The sequence below is a fragment of the Zalophus californianus genome, chromosome 11 (assembly GCF_009762305.2).
Source record: "Zalophus californianus isolate mZalCal1 chromosome 11, mZalCal1.pri.v2, whole genome shotgun sequence".
In the NCBI taxonomy this organism is placed as follows: Eukaryota; Metazoa; Chordata; class Mammalia; order Carnivora; family Otariidae; genus Zalophus; species Zalophus californianus.
In genome coordinates, this window is record NC_045605.1 from 56820006 (window position 1) to 56846327 (window position 26322).

The following is a 26322-nucleotide window of genomic DNA, read 5'->3' on the forward strand; positions in this document are numbered from 1 at the left end:
CATGTAAGTGGGATCAAACGGTAGGTGGTCTTTTGTGTCTGGCTTCTTCCATATAACGTGTTTTCAGGGGTCATCCATGTGGTAGCCTGAATCAGTATGCCATCTCTTTTTTATAGCTAAATAATATTTCTTGTATGTAGATACCACATTTAAACAATACATTTGTCAGCTGATGGACATTTGGTTTTCTTTTTCACCCTTTATGACTATTATGAATAATGTGTGCTATGGACATTTATGTACACGTTTTTGTGTGAGCATCTGTTTTCAATTCTTTCCGGTATATACCTAAGGGTAGAATTGCTGGGTCATATGGTAACCCTATGTTTCACTTTCAGAGGAACTGCCAAACTATTTTTCAAAGTGATCCCACCTTGTTAACATTCCCACCAACAATGAAGGAGGAGGGTTCCAATATCTACACATCCTTGACAACACTTGTTATTATCTTTTTTTGATTGTAGGGTATCCTAGTGGGTGTCAAGTATCTCATTGTGGCTTTGATTTGCATTTCTCCAGTGACTAATGACGTTGAACATCTTCTCATGTGCTTTTTGGCCGCTTGTATGTCTTCTTGGAGAAATGTCTATGCGAATCCATTGCCCATTTTTAATTGGGTTATTTGCCTGTTTATTGTTGAATTGTAATAAGGTTTTTATATATCTTGGATACTAAACCCTTATCAGATAAGTGATTTGAGAATATTTTCTCTATTCTGTGGGTTGTCTTTCCACTTTCTTGATAGTGACCTTTGAAGCCAAAAGTTTTAATTTTGATAAAAAGCAAATTTATCTCTTTTTTAAAGTTGCCCATGCTTTTGGTGTCATATCTAAGGTTACCATTGCCTGATCCAAGGCCATGTTGATTTACACATAGGTTTTCTTCTAAGAGTTGTATAGTTATAACTCTTACATATAGTTATAACTCTTACATCCTTGATCCATTTTGAGTTAATCTTTGTATATGGTGTGAGGTAGGGAGTCTAACTTTATTTTTTTGCATGTGAATATCCGGTTGTCTCAGCATCATTTGTTGAGAAGACTGTTTTGTGTTGTTGTTTTTTTGCCCCCTCAATGACTTTTCTTGGTTCCTCTGTAAAAAATCAATTGACCATAAATATATGGGTTTATTTCTGGACTTTCAATTCTGTTCCACTGATCTATGTGTCTATCTTTATGCCAGGATCACACAGTCTTAATTACTGTAGCTTTGTAGTAAGTTTTGAATTTGGGGGTATAAATCCTCCAACTTTATATTTTTTCAAGGTTGTTTTGGCTCTTCTGGGCCTTTGCATTTCCATATGAATTTTAGGGCCAGCCTATTCACTTTTTTTCAAGATTTTATTTATTTGAGAGAGAGAGAGAGAGAGCACAAGCAGGGGGAGGGGCAGAGAGAGAGAGAGAGGGAAAAGCAGACTCCCCACTCAGCAGGGAGCCCACCTGCCCACGTGGGGCTTGATCCCAGGATCCCAAGACCATGACCCGAGCCCAAGGTGGATGCTTGACTGATTGAACCACCCAGGTGCCCCCAGCCTGTTCATTTCTAAAAAAAAAAAAAAAGCCAGCTAGGATTTTGGTAGGGATTGCACTAAATCTATAGATCAATTTGGGAAGTATTGCCATGTTAACATTAAGTCTTCTCATTCTTTCTTTTGGTATTTACTGAGTATAAAGTTGAGCTCATGCCAAATATATTGTGTTTTGAATCCTGACTTCTGCTCAATATTCTATCATAGGCATTTCCTTGTGTTATAAAAATGCAAGAGTAACTTCAGTGCTATGTAATATTCCATTGTTTGGCTATACCACACCAAATCATAAACTTTTGGTTTTTGGCTAATCTGTCATGGGTCCCTCATGGTGCAGGCACAAATGGACACTGGGAGTCTAGGTGGCTCACAGAAGGGCAGCAGAATATTAAAGGTATCCCCTGCTGCAGGTGGGGAATGGGACTCACTGGAAAAGACAATGTTCTGGTTACTGGAGAGCTGACCTGCCTGCCCACCTGGGAGCACCACCCTGATGGAATCAAATCAGGAAACACGATTCAGTTGACTGCACAGACATTGATAGAACATGTTCATTTTAGGCATGTTTCTCTAGAACAGTGGATTAAAAAAATTTAAAAATTTGCAACATGAAATTCACTTAACCTTGTAACTCAGTTATCCTAAAATGAAGGTTTCACTAAATAATACTTTTTGTATCAGCCAGGAGAAGCTGGTTTGCTGCAGTAACAAGCAACCCCCAAATCTTTGTGGTGTAAGAGCTTTGTTTTTCTGTCATGCTACACATCTATCATGTAATAGGAGAGCCCTGGCACTCAGTTTACGGAAGTCTTCTCCCTCCAGATGGTTGCTGGTTTCAGTGGCAGAGGAAGGAGGGTGGGGTAGATAGAAGAATGGCACCCCGAAGTTGTGTACATACTAATGCTTGGAACCTTTGAGCATGTTATATTACATGGCAAAGAATTACAGTTGCGGATGGAATTAAGGTTGCTAATCAGCTGACCTTAAATTAGGGGGGCGAATGTATTCGTAAAGATCTATAAAAATAGAAGAGGGGGGCAGAAGAGGTCAGAATGATGCAGTGTAATAACTCAGCCTGCTGTGGTTGGCCTTGAAGATGGAGGAGGAGGCCATGAGACAAATGTGGGTGGCCTCAAGAAGCTGGGAAGGGTGAGGAAACAGATTCACCCTGGAGCCTCCGGAAAAGAATGGAGCCCAGCTGACATCTTGATTTTGACCCAGTGGGGGTACATTTCGAACTTCTGAACTACAAAACCATAAGATAAGTTTCTGTTGTTTTAAGCCATTTAGTTTGTGGTCATTTGTTACGGGCTCTGTAGGACGCTAAAACGTGCACTAGCCCTTATATGCTTCTGCCCGGAAGTGACGTGACACTTCTACTTATATCTCATTGGCCAGAGCAAGCCACATGGGCGTGCCTAACTTCATAGGACCGGAGAAATTAGCTCAGCCTTAGAGGGAAATGGAATATTAGTGAATATAGTAATATCTGCTATACCCTTGCTATCTGTAGGTCATGCTGATGTCTTCTATTCTAGTCTGTTAAAACAAAACAAAACAAGGAAGTGCCCACGGTGGCAACCCTCTTTTAAGTCGATTTCATGATCCACTAATGGGCTGCGACCCCCGATTAGTAAAACACTGCTCTGTAGACCCTCCTCCACCCAAGCCTCGTGGAACACATGACACACCCTCGACTTAGCTGACTGGTCCAGGCCGGGGGCACCTGACCAAAGCTGATCAATCAATTTCCTCTCCTGGGAATTTGGAATGGGGCCATTCAGCCCCTTAACAGTGCGAAGCTGAGTGAGAGGCAGAGTAGAAGCAGGGTCGGAGTGAGAGCCACATGCAAGCCAAAATGACGGAGGGGCAGAAAAGCCCTGAGTAAGCAGAGAGAGTCGGTCCCCAGAGACGATGGAGCAGCCGCACGGAGAGCAGCACAGCCCCGAGAACATGCAGCCCCAGGGGGAGAGGTGGAGAGAGAGCAACCGCCTGAGAGGCTGATGGCTTCCCCTGTCCTGGCTCCAGCACTCCTGCGTCCTGCCTGCACGTCGTTCCCGTGAGAGTTTGGTCTCCTTATTGTCTTCCCTCCTCCTTTTCTTGGGCCACCCTCGCTGGGTTTCTGTTCCTTGTCTCCAGTGAGCTTTTAGTCGGCTTGAACACCCCCAGTGTTTCTCTTACCGGGCTCAGCTTTGACTCTGAGAATCAGGCTGGTGGGGCACAGATGGGTCGTGGTTGGGGGGGGCTTTTTCCTGACAGTGATGGGGTCAGGAAGCCAGTGGGGTTGTTTCAGGGAGGGCTTGGCTGTGCAACAGAGCGGATAGGACCTGGGCTCTGGAGACACACAGCCAGAGTTCACCTCCCAGAGCCTCAGTTTCCTCATCTCTGAGATGGGATTGTTGAACGATCATCAGTGTTCTGGGAAAAATACTGAGAGGCAGGACTAGGGCAGAACATGTGCTCGGGGCATGGGAAGCCGCTGTTGTTTGAGGAAGCCATCAGAGTCCCGGCTTCCTGAGGAGGTGGCCCCGGGGGCTGATTGAGTTAGCACAGGACATTCCCCACCACTGGCCATGTTTCCTGCGCTTGTTGCCCTCACTCTCCTTCTCGCCCCTTACTCGCCTTTTCATCCCTTCGCCCTCCCCTCCCCTCTCCAGACTCATTTCCCCTTTTTTCTGCTTCTCCCCTGAAGCTGATAACAAAAACAAAACAAACAAACAAACACAAAAACACCCCACACTTGCTTTGGGAAAGCAGCAGGGTTGGATATAAAGTGCCCAGCCTCTGGAGGCAGACGAATTGGGTCTGAATCGTGGCTTAGCCTCTTGGCTTGCTCTGTGTTCCTGGACAAATTGCGACATCTCTCTGAACCTCAAGTTCACTATGTGTAAAATGGGAGTTATAATGCCCATTTCACAGTGTGTTATGAGAAAGAACTAATTAGGCACTGAACAAACGCTAGTTCTGTCTTACTGCCCTTCCTCCTTCCCTCCCTCCCTTCTTGACTGTCACTCCCCCCAGCCTGGCCCCCAGCCCCCTCCTGTGGTGAGGATGCCCCTCCCTCCTCTCCAGGATCACCCAAGTGGCTTTCCCTGACTCACTTATACCTCAGGCGTTTGTGGTCTCTCCTCTTTCTCAGGCCCCGGGGCTGGACTGAGGTTTCTGGAAGCAGTTGGGGGTCCCTGTGACTTCTCTGGTCTCCTGGTCTCCTGCACAGGTCCAGCCCTAGCTTGGGAGCTCCTGGTTCAAACTGTGTGATCTGTATTTTTTCTCACTTTAGTGATTATTACACCCCAGCTGACTATGGCATTTTCACACTCCAAATACTGATAAATATTTATGAGGAGGAGAAAAGCCCAGAACTAGGGGAGGTGGGGGAGAGAAGTGCCAGGGCCTTCTTTGCAAGCCAAGCTCAGCCCTCTCAGTGGTCCCTTGGGCCCCAGAAGTTAGGGTGGGGGTGGGGTGGGGGCTGAGGAGGCAGTACAGAGCCACCCCCTGCCCCTTCTGGGAGGAGTGACTGTCCCTGTGGCACTGTGGGCCTCACCCCACTTGCCCTGGTGGCCTGCTGCACCTCCTGCTCCTGGGGGCCTGCTCGATGCTCTGGGTTTTTGGTTTGTTTGTTTGTTTCATCTCTCATTCCATCTGTTATGCTCACACCTGCAGGGCAGCGTCCCTCTCCCCTCCTCTCCCTCCCTCCCTCCCTCCCTCCTTCCCTCCTTCCTCCAGTACCTTCTCTAGTCTCTGCCTCTTTCCTTTTTCTTCCCTCCTCCTAACATTACTCTGAGCAATTCTGGGGCTAGATGATGGGGCTAGGTGAGGGGGTCTCAGGCTCCCAGACCCAGCTGGGGGAGAGGCCGGGGGCTGGTGGAGACCGCAGTATGCTCTAAAAGGCCCAGCGAGCACTTGGCAGGAGTTGGGGGCTGCGTGTCTGCCTGACTCGGCATTCAGTGCTCTGCTGTGTGGCCATGGGCACGTCCCCTGTCTTTCTTGGGCCTCAGTCTCTCAGTTGATTCCTTCACTAATTCATTCATGCACCCACTCAACTAATATTTGTTGAGTGCTCGCTACCTGCAGGGGGAGCGGGAGCTGAGGTGAGGCAGGTTGCAGGGTGTAGGAGCTTGGACTCGAGGCCTGGGCGGGCAAATAGCACCACGTTGCTCCCACGTCTTGCTTCTGTGCCCGCAGCAGACCTCGCCAATCACTGTTCACCCTTTCCTGCTGAGCCAGGATTCCATCTTAGATGCCTTCTCCACCCAGAGCCCCAGGCAGCCCCCGATCTATCAGAGTTGGCATTTGGAATGAAACCCATTAACACAGATTTATTAAACGCCTACTAGGGACGCCATTCTAGGGACTCAGGACACATCAGTGGAGAAGAAAGACCAGGCTCTCTTGCTTGTGGAGCTGCCATGTTAGCAGAGCAGACAGGCATAAATTAGCAAGTGGCTTGTGTAGTAGGTTAGCAAGTGGTTAGTGCTGTGGGAAAGTAAATAGAGCCGGAGGAGGAGAGGGAGTGTGGGGTGAGGCCACAGTGAAGCCCCATCACAGAAGGCATGGGGCTGGGCCAGCACATCTGTGGTGGGGAGCATCTGGGGGCAGGTACTGCTCCATCGAAGGCCCTGAGGCAGGACCCACCCTGGTGTGTTGGAAGAACAGCTGTGACTGGAGGGGTGAGGGAGAGCCGGAGGTGATGCCCAGGGGTGAAGGGGAGGCAGAGCCGACCCCACACACAGGGCTTTCCTTCTGCGTGAGCTGCGAGGACTTGGAGCAAATGAGCGTCAGGGCCTGACATTTCTTTAGAGACTCTCTCAGCCTGCTGTGGGAAGGGGAGGCTGAGGGGGCCATGGCGGATCCCACAAGAGCTATAATGGCAAGAATGGAGGCTTGGGTGGGGTAGTGCCGGAGAGGGTAAGATCTGATGATGCCAGACGCTGTTCTGGCTGTCAAGGCTTGGGCGGTGCCTGAAAATCACTCCAGGCGCTTCTCCTCTGTCCTGCCGAGGGATGGCCTGGGGGGTCTTGCCCCTGGCGGGATGCGCTAACCCTGGCTTCCTCTTTCTGTCCATAGGGTGTTCAAGAAGGCAAGCCCGAATGGAAAGGTGAGTCTGTAACAACCACACCCCAGCTCGTCCCTGGCCCCAAACTCTTGTCCTCTCTTGGGCATTTCTGTTGCCCGTGCAGCACCCCCCGCACACCCTCATCTGTCCTTAGGAGCTGTCCACCACAGGGGGAGGGACCGCTCAGGAAACTTTCTGTCTGAGGGGGGGCGGTACAACTCCCCGGGACTTTAGGGAGCCACCGCTCCAGGTTGAGACCCAGCCTTTCTTAGAGAGACTTCAGTGTGAGTGTGATAATTAGACTAAGTGCCAAGGGCCTCGGGGGCACTGAGTCCCCTGGCGTGAGAGGCCCCTAGAGCCTCTGTGCTGAACCCTGGCATCACCTAGTTATCTGGAGCAGCTCCCAGGGCCTGTCCTGCTTTCTTTCTTTCCACAGGCCCCAGGCTCCATCCTGCTTTCCTTTCAGTTCAGCAAATACATATTACTGACATCATTCCTCCTCGGGTCCAGGCCAAGACAGGGCATACCAAGACAAATGAGGCACAGCGCATGCCACTCACAGCCAGATGGGGGAGGCAGACACAGAAATCCATCACTTCAACGTGAAGCGGCAGGGGTGAAATCAAGGGATGCCCAGGGGCTGCAGGACCCAGCCTGGGCAGTCGGGAACGGCTTCTCTCTAAAAGGGATGAGTATCCAGGCAAGGCAGGGTGGAGAAGGGCATTCTAGGCATGAACACAACTCACAGGGAGTGCGGGAGCATCCACAGCAGTTGAACCAGAATGCCAAGAGGGGGGCAGGGGGAGCGGGAGCTGAGGTGAGGCAGGTTGCAGGGTGTAGGAGCTTGGACTCGAGGCCTGGGCGGGCAAATAGCACCACGTTGCTCCCACGTCTTGCTTCTGTGCCTGCAGCAGACCTCGCGAATCACTGTTCACCCTTTCCTGCTGAGCCAGGATTCCATCTTAGATGCCTTCTCCACCCAGAGCCCCAGGCAGCCCCCGATCTATCAGAGTTGGCATTTGGAATGAAACCCATTTGTCATCATACCTCTGGGCTCAGGAACCATTAGAGGGTTTTCAGATGGGAGTAACAGCGTTAGATTTGCATTTTAGGATAACCAGTCTGGCCAAGGAGGGGAGAAAGGCCTCCAGTCCAGAGCATGTGAGGCTGCTGGCAGCAGGCCACAGAGGGGGCTGGTGTGTCTGGTGCGTCGTCCAGGCAACCGAGGCTGTGGGGAGGAGGAGGGCTGGACTGACAGAGATAATGGAGGGAGGGGGCTCAGCGGGACGCAGGGACTGTGCAGGAACAGGAAGTGTCTTGGATGACACTGTGGATTCTAGAATCTCCCACTCGGGAGGTTCTTCCCTACAGGCTGGCTACCCAGCAGGACACTGGCTCCCCATTCCTCCTTTGCCTCGGAAAACCAGTCCTAGTATGAGTGGACCCCGGCCAGACTGCACGGAGGCGAGGGGCAGTGAGGAGCACAGAGCTCAGGCTGGGGTGCCTTCGGCCCCGCCCCAGGTTGCCCTTGCTGTCTCAAGAGATGCGCCCAACGCTCCAGGCAGCCGACTTCTTTGCTGCTGCCGGTCTACTCTCAGCGGCGCTTGCTGTGAAGATCTCAGGCCTCAGTGTCCTCATCTGTAAAATGGGAACAGTAACAAGTGCTTCAGAGGGGTTTAGGCTAAATAGGTGCTTTCAGAATTGTACAAGGGTTTGTTCGTATCAGGGCTGGAGCTCAGGTCCAAGTCCAGTTAGGACTTTGATGTGGGTCCGGTTTGGGGTTTAGCAGTTGCAGAGGCAGTTCCCAGGGTTTCCTCCAGAGCAAGGGCCCGTGGCTTTTCAGGGATGTGTCCTCCAGGCCCACAGCTGCTAACACCCCCTGTGCCTCTCCTCCCCAGCTCACGGTCTATCTGGGAAAGCGGGACTTTGTGGACCACATCGACCTCGTGGACCCTGTGGGTGAGTCCCTCTAGGCCGCGGAGGAAGGTGGGGAGAGGTGGGGCTGACCTGGCCCCTCCTAGAGAAGGGAATGTTAAAGCCACTTGGGAATAGCCCCCAGGTCTCCAGAGGGGCCTGGTGCCAAGAACAGGGTGTGAGTGGCTTTCTGTGCCAGTCAGCAGACATCCATCACGGTTACTGAGCAGCTCCTCGGTCCTCAGTGAGGACCACGTGAGGGGAAAGTGGGGGCGGATTGAGGGGAGAAGCCAGGAGGGAGGAGGGCGAGCAGCCACCAGCATGAGGCTTATTGCATACCAGACACTGGGGTAGCTCCATTATGATCCCTGCTTTGCCGCTGAAGAGAATGAGGTGCAGAGAGGTTAAGTGACTTGCTCCAGGTCACAGAGCCAGTGGGTTGAGGAGCCTGGATTCAAACCCGGGCAGCCTGGCTCCACAGAACCTTTGTTCTGCTGCATCCTGATGGCAAAGGTGGGAGGTGGGAAGAAAACCTTGGGGCTTATGAAATGGGGTCTGTTCTCACCCACATGGGGGTCTCAGCAGAGGCAGGATTGCGGCTAAAGTCATCTTTCAAAGTCTTACTCTAGCTGAAGGTTTCTCAGCCTCGGCACTCTTGACATTTTGGGTTGGATAATTCTTTGTTGGTAGGGCTGTCCTGTGTATTGTACGTTGGGTAGCAGTATCCCTGGCCTCTATCCGTTAGACCTTAGGACTACCCCCCATCCCAGCAGGACAATCAGCAATGTTTTTGGACATTGCCAGATTTCCCCTGGAAGGCATAGTCACCCCTGGTTAGGATTCTAAGAACCATAGCTCTCGTTAGAAGAGCCTGACCTCACTGCCTCTTCCCACAGCTGTTGGAGGGAGGGAGGCCCAGAATTATCCCTGTTTCACATATGGGGACAGTGAGGCCCAGAGAGGCTAAATGATTTCAGAGGGACAAGAACAAACCAAAGTGAGGCCAAAGGAGGTGACCGGTTGGGAGGATGGACACTGGAAACTGCCTGAGGCCAAGTCCAGGTGAAGAAACTAGATGTGTTGCATGGGCGACGTTCACGGAGAATGTGGCCTCTGTTAACGTATCCCTGGGAGTTGTCATGGGGCCAGAGGGCAGAAGGGAGCATGTGGCTCCAGAGCCGAGGTGGAAGGAGGAGAGAGCATAGCCGGCAGGTTTTGGTTCACTGGGAGGAAGACCTTTATGACAGTGGGGGCAGGAGAACTGGGAAGTCCCTGGGGTCCCTCTGCTGAGGGGGTGTGCGCAGGGCTGTGGCCTGCAGAGAGGTCAGCTCCCCATTAGGCCCTCCCTTCCTGGCCTGGAATAGGACGACCCCGCCTTTCCTCCCCTGTGCTGTCTGGGAACACTGGCTCAGTGTCCCCTCTGCCATCTGCATCTCTTCACTGAGCTGGCCTCTTGGAGACAGTGAGCAAGCATCCCAGTGTTTGCCTGGCCTGCTACAAGGCACAGTTTCCAGCAGACTATCTGGGGCCAGGGCTGGCCCTACCCATTGACCTCTTAAGGACTGCAGTGGGGGTGGCACGGAGGCTGGGTGCAGGGCAGGAGCAGGAGGGGACCGGCTCCCCCAGGGCACACACCCTGAGACTGTTCAGTCAGTGTTCACAGAGCACCTACTTTGAGCTAGGCCCTGTGCTGGGGGCCCTGGGGATCTCAGAGAGCTCTGGGGCACTGTCCAGAGTTGATCAAATGACCCACAGAGAGAAATACCTTGCCCATCGCGACACTGAGCTGATTATGAATTCCCAATGCATACTATCCCCCATGGTTCCCTGTTAGGCTCCAGGGCAAGTCCGAGCCCCCAGCCTTGCAGACAGGACACTGCAGGTCAGGCCTGGCCCTGCTTCCTCCACCACCCCCAGCATCTGCTCTCCCGAGCCTCAGAGCCACACCCTTCCCCCTGTCCACTTTGTGCTGCCCCGTGGTCATCCAACTGGTGACCCTTACGTGCCCTTTAAGACCTGACTCCTGCTTCCATCCCCTAGGAAGCCTTTCCTGACACCCCTAGTGGGAGGGGGTGCCCTCTCCCCGGATTTTGTATAGAGCCCCTGGTGCTCAGGCAAAGAGGAAACACCCACAGCAGAAGGAGGGAAGATGGGCAGGTTTGGGATGGGGTGGATACTCCCCTGAGCAGGTATCCCTTGGGCCTGCCTGGGACTGGATAGGACCAGGAGCCCTCCGGCACTCCCTTCCAGATGTGGCCCCTGAGATTCCCTGAGAGCTTGCTGTGCAGGCAGCATGGAGGGAGGGGGGCAGTGGGTGAGAGTTGGGGAGAGAAAATTTTGCTTGTTCCTTGGGTGTGGCTGGGTGAAGTTTGGCCACAGGTGACTGGGGATGTCAGGCAAAGAGGTGACCCCTGAGCCTGTGTTTCTGGCCTTCTGAGGTCCTGCGGGGAGAAAAATGTCCTTTGTGTCCAGCTGGTCTCTGCACTGCCGTGGCCAGGCCTGGGGACATTCTCCGTGGAATCACAGGAACCGGGCATCGTCTCAGCTTTAAACATATTAACTCAGTCTTCACAGGAGCCCTGGGAGGTCGGTTCTACAGGATCGCAACTCCTGATGGCAAATTCCAAATCCAAGAACCTCTAGAAGTCTAAACTTGCTCCTAAGTTTGATGTGGGGTTCATCCAGTGGCAAAACCTGACCTCAACTGATAGGAAGCTCTGTATATTTAGCCTCTTGGTGAAAATATTCATGTTTCCCTGCAGCGGTGTTAATGGGTTTGACCCCAGATCCTGCAGAGGGTGTGACGGAATATATGGAGGATGTACCACGTGGCCTTTCCACCATTCAGAACCTCTAAATTCTAAAGTACACCTGATCGTAGGGGTTTTGGACCCATATTGTTGTTCTTATGAACAGGGAAGAAACAGAGAAGTAATGTGTCCCCAGTCACCCGCTGGGCCTGTAAAGCCAGCCTGCGGGTAGAGGGTGGGGTACGGCAGTGCCCTCCCCTGGGTGCTGGCCCCCCTATTTCTCTCATGAGGCTTTTCGACAGCTGGATGGTTAGGTTTGGATTTGGCTTAGTGTTTGGGGCTCAGGAATTTGAGAGGTCAAGCTGGGAGGGTCTGCTTACTCTCTGTCCTTCTTCCAGATGGCGTGGTCCTGGTGGATCCTGAGTATCTCAAGGAGAGGAGAGGTGAGGTGTTGGTCCCCACCTCCAGCCTATGAAGGGGCCTGGGCCTCCTGTTCCCCACCACCCTCTAGCCCAAGCAGAACATCAACTAATTCTACGTCTTTTCTCTGCCCGGCCGCACTGGGTCTTCCCTTTGCAGCCCCAATGAACATCAGAGCAGGTGCCCTGGCCTCTTCCGGCCTGGGTAGCCCACCCATGCCCATTTTAGGGGAACCTTGTCACTGCCCCCAGCACTCTCACATCAATATAAATGACTTTTGCAAGGCTGGGGATGCCCATTAGGGCAGGGATTAGGGTCTCATTACAGAAGAGAAAACTGAATCCCAGGGAGGTGAAGGGATGGTCCAGGGTCCGCAGGGAGACATGGGGTGGGGGTTGGGCTAGGACAAGACCGCATGCCTTCCAGACCCCACTCAGCACTTATGTCCCCCTCCCTCTGCTCTCTCCAGCCACATCCCTTTCCCAGCCCCACCCCCCTTCCCCTCCAATCCTGCAAGCCTACCCCAGCCCTCACCAACCCTGTCAGACATCTCCTGTGCTCCTGCACACTCCACTGGCTAGAGTGGGGGGGTCGGGGTGGGGAAGGACAGAACTCACCCAGCAGTCAGCCCCCATCTCCCCTACCCAGGGGCCAGGCCTGAGTGGCTCTCCTGGGGACCCAGTCCCCCCATCCCTAGGGCAGCACAGCCCTCCCCGCAGCAGCTTTGGGACAGACCTGGGAGCTGCAGTTGGGCTAATCCCAGGGCTCCGCTGTGCTCTGGGGGGGCTTGTTTGCTGCCCTCCCGGGCCCATCCTCAGTGCCCCCTGCTCCCACAGTCTATGTGACACTGACCTGCGCCTTCCGCTATGGCCGGGAGGACCTGGATGTCCTGGGCCTGACCTTTCGCAAGGACCTGTTTGTGGCCAACGTGCAGTCCTTCCCGCCGGCGCCTGAGGACAAGAAGGCCCTAACGCGGCTGCAGGAGCGCCTCATCAAGAAGCTGGGCGAGCACGCCTATCCTTTCACCTTTGAGGTTAGGGCCGGCCGGCCGCGCCCCCCCCCCACCCCCACCCCCCCGTGGGAAGCCCTGTGGGCAGGCACATGGGGGCAGCACTCAGTTTCTCAGTGTACACTGGGACCTGGGGCACGGTCACTGATCCTGCTTGGTCAGTGTCTCTTCTCTGGCCACTGCCAGGGTTGCACCTCACCTCTGAGCTCCTCCTTGGACCCTCCGGAGTCCAGCTCATCGGTGGGAGAGAGCAGGCTGGGGGGAGGCTGCAGAGAAAGGAGGAGCCCTGTCTCGCCCCCGAGTCATTACGGGACTGTCTCCTCCCTCAGACCAGCTGCCCACATGCCTGGCTTCTCCAGCCCGGCTCCAGCCTGGCTCATAAACGAGGGGTGGCACGTAGTGATTTCCCTGCTCTGCCACTTTCCCAAATGGAAAGGCTCCCAGATTCTGGATTTTAAAATTTCCTGTTTCTCAGACTCTGATTCTGTGATTCAGTGAAATCCGCTGGCTTTCTGGGAAGCTAGAGAAGGAGAGAGGATACAGTCATCCTGTCCAGAGTAGATGTATTGCTTTCCTGTGACTGCTCTAACAAGCCACCGCCAACCTGGTGGGAATGAAACAGGAGCATGAAAACACACATGGATGATCTTACAGTTTCAGAGGTTAGAAGTCAAACACAGGTCGCACTGGGCTAAAATCAAGGTGTCCGCAGGGCTGTATTCGTTCTGGAGGCTCTAGGCCCTGCCCTTTCCAGCTTCTAGAGACCACTCGTGTTCCTTGGCTGGTCGCCTACCCCTCTGTCTTCTACGCCTGCAGCAGCCAGCCAGTCTCTCTCCCAGCCCACCACTCTGACGCGGACTCTTCTGCTTCCTGCTTTCCCTGCTAAGGTCCCTTGTGGTTCCATCGGGCACACCTAGATAATCCTAGATACTCTCCCCATCTCAAGATCCTTAACTTAATCACACCTGTAAAGTCCCCTTTGCCATGTAAGCTAACAGGCACAGGTTCTGGGAATTAGGACGTGGGCATGTTTTTGGATGGGGGGAGCTCTTGTTCTGTCTACCACAAGCTAGGCACGACCCTTTAGACAAAGAAAAACGCCGACATTCTTGGCTTTGCTGGAGGGGCTTCTGGCCCAATGTGGGGCATCCTTGGCATGGTTTGTCCTCTGGACCCCCGGTCTGATAGAAGAGACATGGCCTGTTGCTAAAGGGCCCCTGGTCTGAAGAACGTGTGTGGGGGTGGGTGGGTGGGCAACACGGGGAGGTCAGGGGTCAATGTGACAGGAGACCTATTCTGTCTGTCCTCTTAACAGATCCCTCCGAACCTCCCGTGCTCTGTGACATTGCAGCCGGGTCCTGAAGACACAGGGAAGGTGGGTTACCTCTCTGGGAGCATCTCTCTGGGTATAGGACATTGGTATCCCCAGGGCCCTGGCTTTCTCTCTCAGAGGCGCCATGTGGAAGCCTCCTTGTGTCTAGGCCACTTCAATACCGCCCCAGATAAGCAGTCTCTTTTCTTTCTTTCTTCTTCTTTTTTTTTTTTAAAGATTTTATTTATTAGCGCATGCGCGCGCGAGAGAGTGTGAAAGAGAGGCAGAGGGAGAGGGAGAAGCAGACTCCCTGCTGAGCAAGGAGCCTGACACACGGAGCTCGATCCCAGGACCCTGGGATCATGACCTGAGCCAAAGGCAGACGCTCAACCGACTGAGCCACCCAGGCGCCCCCAAGCAGTCTCTCTTCATACAGGGCAGCAGAGAGAGTGTCATCCTCACCGACCCCCCCCCCCCCCCCCCCCCCCCCCGCCCCAGCATTCAGTTATGCGCAGTCTCTCCTGGGCTGCTTGTTGGCTGCAGCGAAACCAAAATGTTCTCTGGACTACCACCTGGCCTCACAGCCTTGCATGGGGGTGCATTCATTGTGGTTTCACAAGTGGGGAAACTGAGGTTCTGAGAAAAGTGACACCCCTAGTGTCACAGCCCCCAGATCTGAGCCCCCCGTTTCCTCATCTGCAAAATGGGGACGATAGGATGCGCCGCCTTGTGTGGTTGAGAGTGTGGACTGAGACACTGAAGCACTGTAGGGTCTGCACACCGTACGTGCCCGCCCCCCGCCACAGGGTTGCGGAGGCACCCGTTGTTATTTCCGTGTGGCTGCCTTGATGAGGACAGCCGCCCAGACCAGGCACATGTGCAGAGGTTCGGGCTGTCCAGTGTTGGGGGAGCTGGGAGAGCTCTGTGGGAAGGTCAGGTTGGGGAGGCAGCCACCCCCAGAGGCAGCACAGCACTGGGGCTGAGCACCAGGTCCTGAGTCGGGCGGGGGGTGGGTGGGGGCAGGTTTGGGAGTTTGGTGTTCCTATCCAGCGTCCTCGTTTGTAAAATGAGAGGGTGGGATGGCTGTGCTGTGGGGACCCTGCCCTCTCCAGGACCCTGTGGTCAGTAGCCCCTTCCCCTCAGGCCTGTGGTGTGGACTATGAAGTCAAAGCCTTCTGTGCCGAGAACCTGGAGGAGAAGATCCACAAGCGGTGAGGAGGGCGCAGCTTCTGCTGGGTGTGTGGGCTGCCTGCCAGCTGGGGAGGGAGACTGGGCCAGCAAAGTCTGAAGAAGAGATAAGTAACAATACCTGGAAGTGTGCAAGGAGGGGCCGCACATTCCAGCCTCAGGAACTCTGAGAAGGGCACTCTGGAAGGCTGGCCAGTCATGGAAGGTTTCTTGGGGCAGGTGGCTCAATGGCCCTGGCTCAGGCCTCAGCGTTTCTCCTTTTACACGGCCGTACCTGCCCCCTCCATCTCCCTGCCTCTAGGCTTGCCCCGCCAGACTGCATGTCGTTTTATTTTGGGAAGAAACAAAATTCAGGTGGTTTTTAACAGTGAGCAAGATTTTTCCCAGCCATCCTGGATACCCCCACTTCCCATTTCTCCTCCTGGGAGGCCATTAGCAGCCGGTGGTTGGGGCTGGCTGGAGGCAGGGGTGGTGATGGGATCAGTGGAAGCTTCTAAGCAAGGGAGGGAAGTGGAGTTCCTGGGGAGAGTTAGGGGGAGGGTCAGCCTACATGTCTGAGAAGGTCACATTCTCCTGGAGAGGCAGAGCCCTGGGCAGACAGGCCAGGTTAGCAGCCAGAAACAGCTGGCCCTGACTTCTGAGATGGACTGCCCAGCTCTGCTCTCATGCCTGCTCCTCCTCAAGGCAGGCCCTGCCCTTCCTCCTGGCGAGGCTGGCCTCAGCCTCCCAGCTCTGACGCTCGCTGCACCCCCAGGCCGAAATCCTCCCGGAGGCTGGCTGAGGGAGGGTGCTGCAATTTCTTAGGGAGTGAGCTGAGTTTGCCACCTGGTGGCTGACGAGTGTATTGCAGGCATCTCCATCTCCAGCAGGGCCAACTCTAGGGTGTGGGGAGATAGGACCCTCCCTTGCTTTTCTGTCTTCCTTTTCTTCTTAAGACCTGAGACCAGGGGGAAGAAGTGGGGGGGGGGGAGCTTTTGAAGGAGGCCTGACCAAAGCAAGGAAGAGAAACAACACTGAGGGCCACTGCCTTCGCCCCACCCCAGTGGAACATTTTAAGTCTACACCAAATTACTACTAATAATGATATAGCAACTATCATTTATCAAGGGCCTATTAAGGAGCAGACACTATTCAGAGTGATGAACATGTAGGAGCTAATTTAATCCTCTCAGCAACCCTGGGAGGGAGGTGTTAGTATTGTTAACCGTTTTACAGATGAGGAAACTGAGACCCAGAGGGGAATTTACTCAAGGGCGTGTAGTTAGTAAGGGGAGAGCTAAGGCCTTAAGCGGGGCTGCCGGGTTCCAGGGAGTGGAACGGGGCTGCCGGGTTCCAGGGAGTGGAACGGGGCTGCCGGGTTCCAGGGAGTGGAACGGGGCTGCCGGGACACCCAGCACGCCACAGACACTGCCTTGCCGGGTCCCACGCCTCCCAATCTTGTGTCCTCGTTTCCTCCCTGAGCCCCTGTCACCTTCATTGGGCCCCGTCTCATCTCTTGGCCTCCATCTGTGCACTGGGTCTCTGTCCTCTTCCCTGACCTGCATCCCTCTGAATGAACCCCCTCACTGAACCCCGTCACCTCTCTGAGCCCCCACTTCTTCACAGGGCCCCTCCGCATATTTTGATCGAAGAGGTATTTGGAAGGCATTTGTTATGTGGCAGGCACTGTCAGAGGTGGTGAGAACACAGCAGTGAACAATGGAGATAAAGTTTTCTCTCCTTAAGGAGCTTACCACTATTGAGTAACCTCAGGGATGCAGGCAGTGAAACATAGTCTCTTTCTTGCTATCCTGCTGGCTGCCAAGACACAGACCCAGTGAAGAACCGCCACGGGGGAGTTTGGCTCTGATGGGGTGGGAGTTCAGGCCAGGAGAAGATCAAGTGAGCTGATCCAGGAAGGTTTCCTGGAAGAGGAGGTATTTAGCTGGGCCCTGAAGAAGGAAGCGAGTGAGGGTCAAAGTGGGAAGAGGATATTGGCAGGCGAGGGCCCGGTGCAAGCGAAGCTGCAGAGACAGGACTAGATAGACCATCAAGGTGACAGTGAGGACATGGGGGTGGCTGCAGACACAGTGGGGGAGGATGGGGTGGGGCCAGGTGGTGACAAGGCCCCTGTGTCCACCTCTACAGTTTAGACTGGATTTGAAGGCCATGGAGAGCCATGGCTGTCTCCTCAGCAGGAAAGGGAGGATTACAAGGGAAGGGCATGGAGGCAGGTGACTCTGGCTATCTTTTGCTCTGCCCATCTCTATTAGGAATTCCGTGCGCCTGGTTATCAGGAAGGTTCAGTATGCCCCGGAGAGGCCTGGCCCCCAGCCCACAGCTGAGACCACCAGGCAGTTCCTCATGTCGGACAAGCCCTTGCACCTAGAGGCTTCCCTGGATAAGGAGGTAGGAGGCTTGGACTTGGCAGGGGGGTGGGGGCTGCTCTCTGGGGGCTAGGACCTCCCTGCCAGCTCTCTTATGGTCGCTAGGGCTCCTGGGGTAGGAGCTTCTGCCCCCAGTCCTAAGACCATAGGGTTCAGGGAATCTGAGACCTCCCTTGAGGGATCTGGGAAGCCTTGGGGGCCAAAAGGAGTGGCAAAGTGGGGCATGAGCCTGAAGGATGCGATCGACTTAGGAGTCAGTGTACCTCCTGAAGGGACGTGGGTCCTGGCCATCTTCCTGCACCCCTGGCCCCCTTTGAAGTGTGGGCATGCCTCTGTCTCTGGGGACAGCTGAGGGTAAGTGCCAGCGGCAAGAGGATTCAGAGCCTGTTCCCTCAGTGAGCCGGCCAGCCCTTCCCCACCTTTCTCCTGCTTCTTCCAGACCCTCTTGAGTCTAGAATTCCTGGCATCCAGAGCCTATAGGGACTCGGCACGCCACCTAGTCCAAGTCCTTCATTGAACAAGGGGGGAGACCGAGGCTTAGGTAACCTGTCCTAAGGTTAGGTCCTTAGGTCCTGCTGCTCTCATTCTTTTCATGTTTGTTATTACTATTGTTGTCATTATTTCTGGTGACCAGGTCAGGACTAGAGCCCAGGAATATCACCTTCTAATTCAGTTATCTTTCAAAATCCCACCAAGGCACTGGTCTAACGTGCCCAGTGCCTTAGCATCAGTGGGAAGTGGCTGAGGAACTTGAGGCCAATGTCAGAGTGGCCAAAGTCTGGGGAACCCCAAGAGATAGGGTGTGGGGCCTCTTCTCCCTCCATCTAGAGCCTTAGTACCCTCTGGTCCAACCCTTCTCCCTTCTTCTGCCTCCCAGATCTATTACCACGGAGAACCCATCAGCGTTAATGTCCATGTCACCAACAACACCAACAAGACAGTGAAGAAAATCAAGATCTCGGGTACCCTGGGCAGAGGGCCAACCCAGGGGACGGGCAAGAAGGAGTTCTGCCAAGGGTTGGGGGTAGCTGAAGGCTCTCCCCTTGTTAACAGCCTTGTGGATAACTACTGGCCTGCAGGGAAGCCCCGGGGCCTCCTCTAAGCCAAAAGGGAAGTCTTTTGAGGCTAGTAACACAGGCTGCTCATTGGTCAGGTAATGAGTTTACTGTGCAAGCCGTCTACTCTTAGGTTCCTTGGGTTCTGGGCAAAGCTGTCCCTAAGGGAGAGTTTTGGTAATGGAAGAGAATGGGTGTGTTTGGGCTACCCTTTGAGTGGCAGATGGGGGTGGTCTCTTGAAGAATCCCCCAGTGCACTCTGGCCATTCCCGGGGCTGAACATCCCCAACTCGAGGGAGCCTGGGATGCGTGGGAGTGGAGGCCGAAGGCTCACACCACCTTGTCTCCCTCTTCTTCCCAGTGCGCCAGTATGCGGACATCTGCCTTTTTAACACAGCCCAGTACAAGTGCCCTGTGGCCATGGAAGAGGCCGAGTAAGTGAGCACAAGCCCAGCCGTGGATGTGTGGGACTGGGTGGGGAAAAGAGAAGCCCTGGTTGCAGTTAGAGATGCACATGGTTCTTTTCCTCCTGGCGGAGGGCTGGGCCTCAGACTTCCTGGCCACTCACGGTAGATGATCCCAAACAGCCTTTTAGAAAACATCCGCTTGCTTTAGATACAAGAAAATGCACACTACAGTCAAGGGAAAGACCCGCTCAAACTAGAATGACAGAATGAGAGCTAATGAATCGAAGGGGACCAGGGTCATAATTACACTGTGCTGGAAACCTAGATTAAAGAGCAGACTTTGCTCTAAGCTTCCTGGCAGCCTAGGCAAAGAGGGTAAGGCGCTAGGTACATAGCTTTTCTTGCCTGATAAAAAATAATTCAGCTCATTGGGTAAAAAGGGTTGTATGTGCAAAGGTAGAGAGTAATTATATTTATAAAATCTAGGTTTGAGGGTAGCTACTGTGGTTGAGCATGGAATTTTTGTCTCGAGTTTGTTAGCAGCTAAGGTGAGAGAAGAGATTCTCGCCTAAAGGAAGTAGATGCTCCCGTTAGAAGACATATCTGTTGTTGTTGTTGTTTTTTTTTTTTCCTGGCCCTGCCTCCTTTTGGGAGGCAAGTGCATTTGGTGTAATCTTTCATGTGTACATGTTTATGGACATCTAATAGCACTCGGTATTTTGGAAAGTTACAAATGTGTTTTTGGTGTTACTCTGTGGTCTCTGAGCTGTTCTGGCTGGGCTGGGGGTGACGGCTGGGGGGTTGGCTCTGGGGCATGTTTCCACACCCGCCTCCCTTCTTCCCAGTGACACCGTGGCTCCCAGTTCAACCTTCTGCAAGGTCTACACACTCACCCCCTTCCTGGCCAACAACCGAGAGAAGCGGGGCCTTGCCCTGGATGGAAAGCTCAAGCATGAAGACACGAACCTGGCCTCCAGCACCCTGTGAGGACCCACCCGCCCTCCTCCCTGCCCCCCAGGGGGTCCACACCCACCTTTCCCACCAGTGCCAGTCCATGTGGTGGTCACCGTCTCCGCAAGCATGGTCCCTGGCCCATCCTCAGGAGCTTAAACTATAGGGGAACTGTCCCCTTACTCTCACCGCTATCGAGGGCTGACCCAGAGAGCCAGATGGGTGCCTAGACCCAGCTTCCTCTGTCAGTGCTGGGCTCTGCTGGCTTGCCCAGGGGAGGGCAACCCGGAGGGGCTTCCTGCGGGAGGCAGCAGCTCCTGACCTAGTGTCTTGAGTCAGATGGGGTATGTCCCTGAGGCAGAGCAAGGCTGGAAGGAAAGGAGTGGCTTCGGCGGGAAAGGGTGAATCAGGAGGTGGATGGGGAGTCTGGGCAGATGTGGACAGTGAGCTGGGCTAAGCCAGGTGTTGGTGTGCCCCTTAAAGGGATCCCTGGGCCATATGATCACTCCTGCCTCATGTCATCACTGACTCGGAGGCTACCCTGCCCTCTTGGAGACCTGGGGTGTGGGGAACTGGTCTCACCCTACCTGCTGAGGTCTGACCCTTCGGTGGGGCTTTGGCCTGCCTCTGCAGCACCCCTGCCCCTGACTCCCCACGTGGACCCTGTCTCCAGCCACACGGTTGTTCACAGGCGCGCTAGCCACTTGCCTCCAAGCCTTTGCCCTCTTCTTCCACCCTGGCTCAAATCCTACCTGTCTTCAAGACTTGGTTGAGGGGCCACCTCCTGCAGGGTCTTCCCCAGTACCTCCTCCCCTGCCTTGCCAACCGTCCTCTCCCTCTCTGGTCTCCCTGTCTAGCCCTTTGTGCCCCACGGGTTGCTGAGTAGTGGGAGAGGCAGCATCCATCCATCCGTCCAAGGGTAGAAAGAGTGCACCCCTCCCCAAGCTGCTGGGACTCAGGCCCAGGGAAGAAAGGGGCTTATCAGGTGTGCCCGGCAAGTGAATTTCATGGCCAGATAGGGGACCCAGGGCTCCAGGTTCCCACCCACTCAGGGCAAAGCTTCCCATTCTCATATTCTGGGCTCCGTTTGCACCTGGTGGCTGAGTGGCCTAGGAGAGGGACGGATGGCCACTGCCCCCACTGCACCCCACCCCTGCCGTGTCTCTTCCACCCAGCGATCATCCGTGAACCGGTTTCCCTATGTCACGTTGCAGGTTGAGGGAAGGAGCCAACCGGGAGATCCTGGGCATCATTGTTTCCTACAAAGTGAAAGTGAAGCTGGTGGTATCTCGGGGCGGGTGAGTGTTCTAGCCCAGCCCAAGACTCCTAAGTGCAGAAGGGGTGTCCCAGAACACCCGCAGCCCACTGCCCCATTCTGCCTGTTTGCTGGGCCTTTTTAGCTGCATCCACCAAGAGGGTAAACCAAGCTTGAGGACTTCCCGTTCCTTCTCTTCCTCCTTCATGTTCCTTTTCCTCCTCCTCCACCCTCTGTCCCTCGCCCACTTCAGAGGCTCTTGATCCCTCCTCTGCCCTTTCCATGTCTCTCTCTCTCTCTCCACCCCTCCTCGTTTTCCCTGTCCCTGTCTGGGCACATGGGGTTGTTGCAGGGGGCAAGCTTCCTCAGAATCTATGCTGTGGGGTCTCCAGAGGGTTCTGTCCCCTCATCATGCCCATGCTGATCTGCTGAGGAAATGGCTAAAAGGGGCTCAGAATCTCAGAGCTGGATTAGGGGTGTTCTGAATTTTCCCACTTTACAGATGGGGAAGCAGAGGCCCAAACCGTTCTCCAAACATTTCCTGAAATCTCCTCCCCTAACCTCAGGTCATCGGCTGGGTGCTAGGGTCACTGCAGTGGACCAGACATACTCCCTCCTCGGAGCATAGTCTGGGAGGGGGCTCAGAACAGCTTTTCCCCACAGATGGGGCCTGCATGTTGTCATAAACCTAGAATTCGGATTTCTAATTTGTCACAGGGCTTTTTGTCTGACTCATAAATGTCTATGAAAAGATTTGCAAGCTAATAGCATTAGACTGACTGCATATTATAGCACATCTCAGAATTACAAATCCCAAATCCCGTGTCCTGTGACTCTGCAGGACCCACAGTCTGCCTCGAGCTCTTCCTTGAGGAATCCTTGGTGAATCCCAAATTGATTTCTCTTGCCATCAGAGAGGCCTCCCCAGTGCAGGCCGCACAGGGCTCAACTGTCCTGTCTCCTTTGCAGAGGAGGATCCCGGGGGCTCAGCGAGGTGTCCTGTGAGGGGGTTTGGCTGAACTGGGTCTGGATTTCAGTCCCCCAGGCAAGGCTAATGCCATTTTTCTGTATCTCTGAATGAGAGGTCACAGCCACACAGAGGTGGGTGGGAGCTCATCTCAGGGTCTGTCCTACCCCTGTGGGCAGGGAGGCGGTAAATGAACATGATTTCTGTTTTCTTCCTCTCTGAACTCTCTCCTGACCACCTCTCCCGCCTCCTCTGACCCACCCAGCCTGTTGGGAGACCTTGCATCCAGGTAAAGCCCCTCCCTTCAACCTGATCCACCCACCTTCCCGAAAGGTCCAGAGACCACTGGGCTTACCGTCCAGAATTGTAGGGCACTGGGTTGGAAGTCTTAGCAGTCACTTTCGATGGCCAGGCTCAGGCATATATGTGCTGGGACTAGAATCCTCTCCAGAGGGACTAGGGAGATGCAGTTGCTCCTTTAAATAAACCTTGCCCCGTTCTTCCGTCCCACCCAAGTGACAGGAACCTTTGCAGACAACAAAGTTAGCTTCCTAGATCTGGGGGAATAGCCCCCCCCCAAGTCTGCTGTTTTGGAGAAATGCAGGCTTCGTGGCTTCCAGACTTGTACACTAATGAGAATTAACTGCTGGCCATGTGTTGCTAGGGAGAGGTCCTGCGGAGATCTGCTCTTGTACTCAAGGTACTTTGTAGCCAGCTGGATCGATGCACCTTCCAAAACAGGCTCGGCAACCCCGTGCAGTGGTTTTGCCTCCTCCTGTCACAAGGTGGCAGTAGTGTTCATCCCGAGAAATCGGGCTATTTGGAGAGGTGAAATTAATTCAATTGAGTTCATCAGTTCAATATAATTCAGTAAAGATTTCCGGAATCCAGATTTGTGCCCAGCCTTGTGCTGCAATGCTGAGGTCCCAGGGAAGAATCAGACCTACCCCTGCCCTTGATCACTCATGGCCTGCTGGAAGGTTAATGTCCCGATTCTTCCATCCATATGCTGTATGGTTTTCACAAAGGTTGGCAAACTCATTCTTCCCTTCTGTTAGCTTACTCTTCCAAGTGAACCTGGAAAAGCAATCCCCTTTGCAGGCAAAAAGCAAAAAGCAAAAAAAAAAAAAGGGGGGGCCAAATTGTTTCAATAACCTACGAATAATCCCCCTATGTCCCCATTGAGGGGAAGTAAAGATTGATTCTTGCAGGTACAAGTTTCACAGTTCAATCAAACCTTTTACCTACATCATCTCCTAGAAGTTAAGTACTGTTATCCCCATTTTGCAGATGAGCTCAGTGAGACCTGAGGATGTAAAAGTGTCCCCCCAGACAGTGCTGGGCCTGGCAACAGACCTTTCTGGTTGCACAGCCTCTGTCCCTGCCTGCTCTTTTCTCCTCTCCCTTCGTCCCTGCCACCTGGGCCCCGGGCAGCAAGTCCGTAAGATGAGGTTGTGTCTGAAGGTGCTCACAGTTGGCAGGGCTTCACCCCGAGCTGAGAGGAGGAGCTTTCGTGGCTGCTTCTCTAGGAGTGGAGAGCAGACGATGGGTAGGAATCACCTCCTCAATTCAGAGCTGTTGTCACTCAGTGGTTGAGGATGTGAATTATGGAGTCAGAATCCTATCTCTCACTTCCCATTAATAGTTGTGTGGCCTTGTGTAATATATTTTTCCTCCTTGTGCCTCAGTTTCCTAGTCTGTACATATGGTATAATAATGGGATTGTTGTGGAGATTAAACAAGCTACTCTAGAATAGTCCTTAGCACGGAGTCAGCACCACGTGTCTGCTCTTGTTATTATTTTGCTCGTCAGGGCCAGGGGGAAGGAAGTCCTGGTCAGAGCACTGGCCTGTGTCAGTACCTCCCCTGTTCTTCCCCACCACCCAGACCCTCCATCCCTACAGGGCTTCAAGGAAGGCTCTAAGCACAATGTTGATAGCCCTGGGGCCTGCCCCATACAACTTGAATTTGATTAAAATGACCTTGGCAGTTCATCATCCAGATGGCAGGGGGCTAGGGCCCCTTGGAGCACTTTTACAAGAGGCTCATGGGGATGTTGGGAGGTGGGACTGAGTAGGGGGAGGGGGAAAGGGCAGGAAGGAAGCCTGGAAGGCCAGTGTTAGGGAAGGCTGGGCTGGCTGTGGTGGTTTGAGGCCTGCGAGGGCAGAGGGCACCTCTGGAACCACCAATGTGCAGACTGCCCTGGGCAATTCTTTTCCCACCCCATGCTTCCTCTCAGCTCATGAGAATCCAGGGATCCTTATCAGGAAAAGGGAGGTTTCCATTTCTTTTGGGAGGCAGCAGAAAAGTCTTCTAATTCAACTCCTAGAGGAAGTAAGGTTCAGGGAGTGGCAGAACTGGGGCCTGAGTCCAGATTCCCTGCCTCAACTGAGAGCTACCTCCTCTGACCCTCCCCAATCCTCAAACTGATAGGGCATTGAGTCTTCTAGCCTGAGACTGAGCTTGAGGCTCACTGGGTCTGGGTCTTGTTTCAGTGACGTGGCCGTGGAACTGCCCTTCACCCTAATGCACCCCAAGCCCAAAGAGGAACCCCCACATCGTGAAGGTAAGCAGGATCTGCGGGTCACTGGAGTGGGAGTTTCCAGGTTGCTGACCCCATTCTCCACCAGCTGCTGTCTCTCCCCATCACCCCATCTCACTCTGGGTGAGCCTTCAGCCCAGGGTCACTCTTTTTCCTCAGCACTCCAGGGTCTTTTGTGAGGCCCAACTCCTCTATTTGCATCTGACTCCCCCAAGAGACGGAGAGGTCTGACTCCTTTCTCCGTGGGGAGGGAGGCTGGGAGTGGAGGGAACCCACGGGCCATGCTTGGAGCTGTTGTCTTGCATCCAGGCATAGGGGAAGGGGCTGCACAGATCAGATGGCCCCTGGACACGTCTTAATGATTTTTCATTAAGTGATACCAGATTGGTCATATTTCCATAAGTCTAAGACTGTTTGAGTTGAAAGAGACAACACTATAGTCTGTACCACAAAGAAAGAAAAATGTTCCCACAATTAAACTACGAAATCCCATTGATTATAAAACATACCCAAGTTCAGAGATGTGCAAGTGAAAAAAAAAATAATGGTTGTCTTAACACTAAATGAAAGTCATGTATTTAAGGAAAAAATCTGAGTCATGCAGGAAACATGCCAAAGGAGCAGGGTCCAGAGTTTTTTCTGTTCTTCTGGAACTGTTACGGGCCTCTGGGGCCTCCTTGGACCCTCCCTGGACTCTCCTTCCTGCCTTTAGGATGCTTTGGGGGTGTTTTCAAGATCAGGGACCAACCCTTCTTCCCCACTGCCCTTCTTCCTTAGCCCTCCCCATCTTAGTTTGGTTGCCCTAGGGTAGGGACCTGTGCCCACCTGCCCCCATGCCCACTCCCCACTAACCCACGGGCGTCCGCCCACCCTGTGTTTAGTTCCAGAGAACGAGGCGCCAGTAGATACCAATCTCATAGAACTTGACACAAAGTAAGCCAAACCCTGCCTGCAGACGTTTGGGGGGCGGGGGGCTGGGGCAGGGCAGGGCGGGGTGATGGGATCATTTGCATATATGCTTATTAACCCCTGAGGAGCAGCTGGTCTAACCCGTTGCTGAGAGCTGCCTCTGCTCACCTCTTCAGCAACCCGCTTGCCTGCATGTGACTTGAAGGACCCTCCGTGCCCGTTCCTCTTCCTCCTGCCTTGGTGGGGTCTGTCTTCCTCCCTCGTCCTTGCACGTCCGTCCGTCAGTCCGTTCGTCCATCCACAGTGCCTGCTCAGCTCTCACAGGGCTGGTTCGGTTCGGGGCCCTGGGCTGGGCTCTCCTGCCCTGCCTGCGCCCAGCCAGTGGAATCAGGCTTTGGGGTGGGAAAGGTTCTGGGGTTGTTGCTTCTGACTCCTGAGGACTGATGCGGATTTCCCTGAGGTCAGGCCCCCATCACCTCACCGGACAGTGGCCAGAGGGGGAGGACCTAGGCTGACTTCATGAACCACCTCCAGAGCCAAGCAGCTTTCTCTCTCCAGCTCCAAATGCACCCTTTCCTTGTCCCCCAGGAGATATGTGGGATGTGGAGTCGCAAGTCATCCCATGAGGATACCTCATGGGGCTGGCTGAATTCTGTGGGGCGGGGGACTTGGGTGGACCTAAGTGTACATGTT

General features: G+C 53.8%; 1 protein-coding gene across 6 annotated transcripts in view; it reads left to right on the forward strand.

Annotated features, from left to right (window-relative positions):
- Positions 1-26322, forward strand: part of ARRB1 (arrestin beta 1) — a 75171-nt gene that overhangs the window by 41935 nt on the left and 6914 nt on the right. For 2 of the 6 annotated variants that reach the window (XM_027578757.2, XM_027578758.2), the window contains exons 2-15: positions 6596-6626; positions 8483-8543; positions 11647-11691; positions 12505-12701; positions 13993-14052; positions 15133-15200; positions 17430-17565; positions 18421-18505; positions 18960-19032; positions 19851-19988; positions 21171-21254; positions 22444-22467; positions 24674-24744; positions 25602-25653. In XM_027578757.2, the coding sequence (XP_027434558.1) occupies positions 6596-6626; positions 8483-8543; positions 11647-11691; positions 12505-12701; positions 13993-14052; positions 15133-15200; positions 17430-17565; positions 18421-18505; positions 18960-19032; positions 19851-19988; positions 21171-21254; positions 22444-22467; positions 24674-24744; positions 25602-25653 (1125 nt within the window). Of the gene's footprint in view, positions 1-3346; positions 3588-6595; positions 6627-8482; positions 8544-11646; positions 11692-12504; positions 12702-13992; positions 14053-15132; positions 15201-17429; positions 17566-18420; positions 18506-18959; positions 19033-19850; positions 19989-21170; positions 21255-22443; positions 22468-24673; positions 24745-25601; positions 25654-26322 lie in introns of those variants that run through there. The other 4 variants (XM_027578754.2, XM_027578759.2, XM_027578755.2 and 1 more) reach the window with 4 other exon arrangements.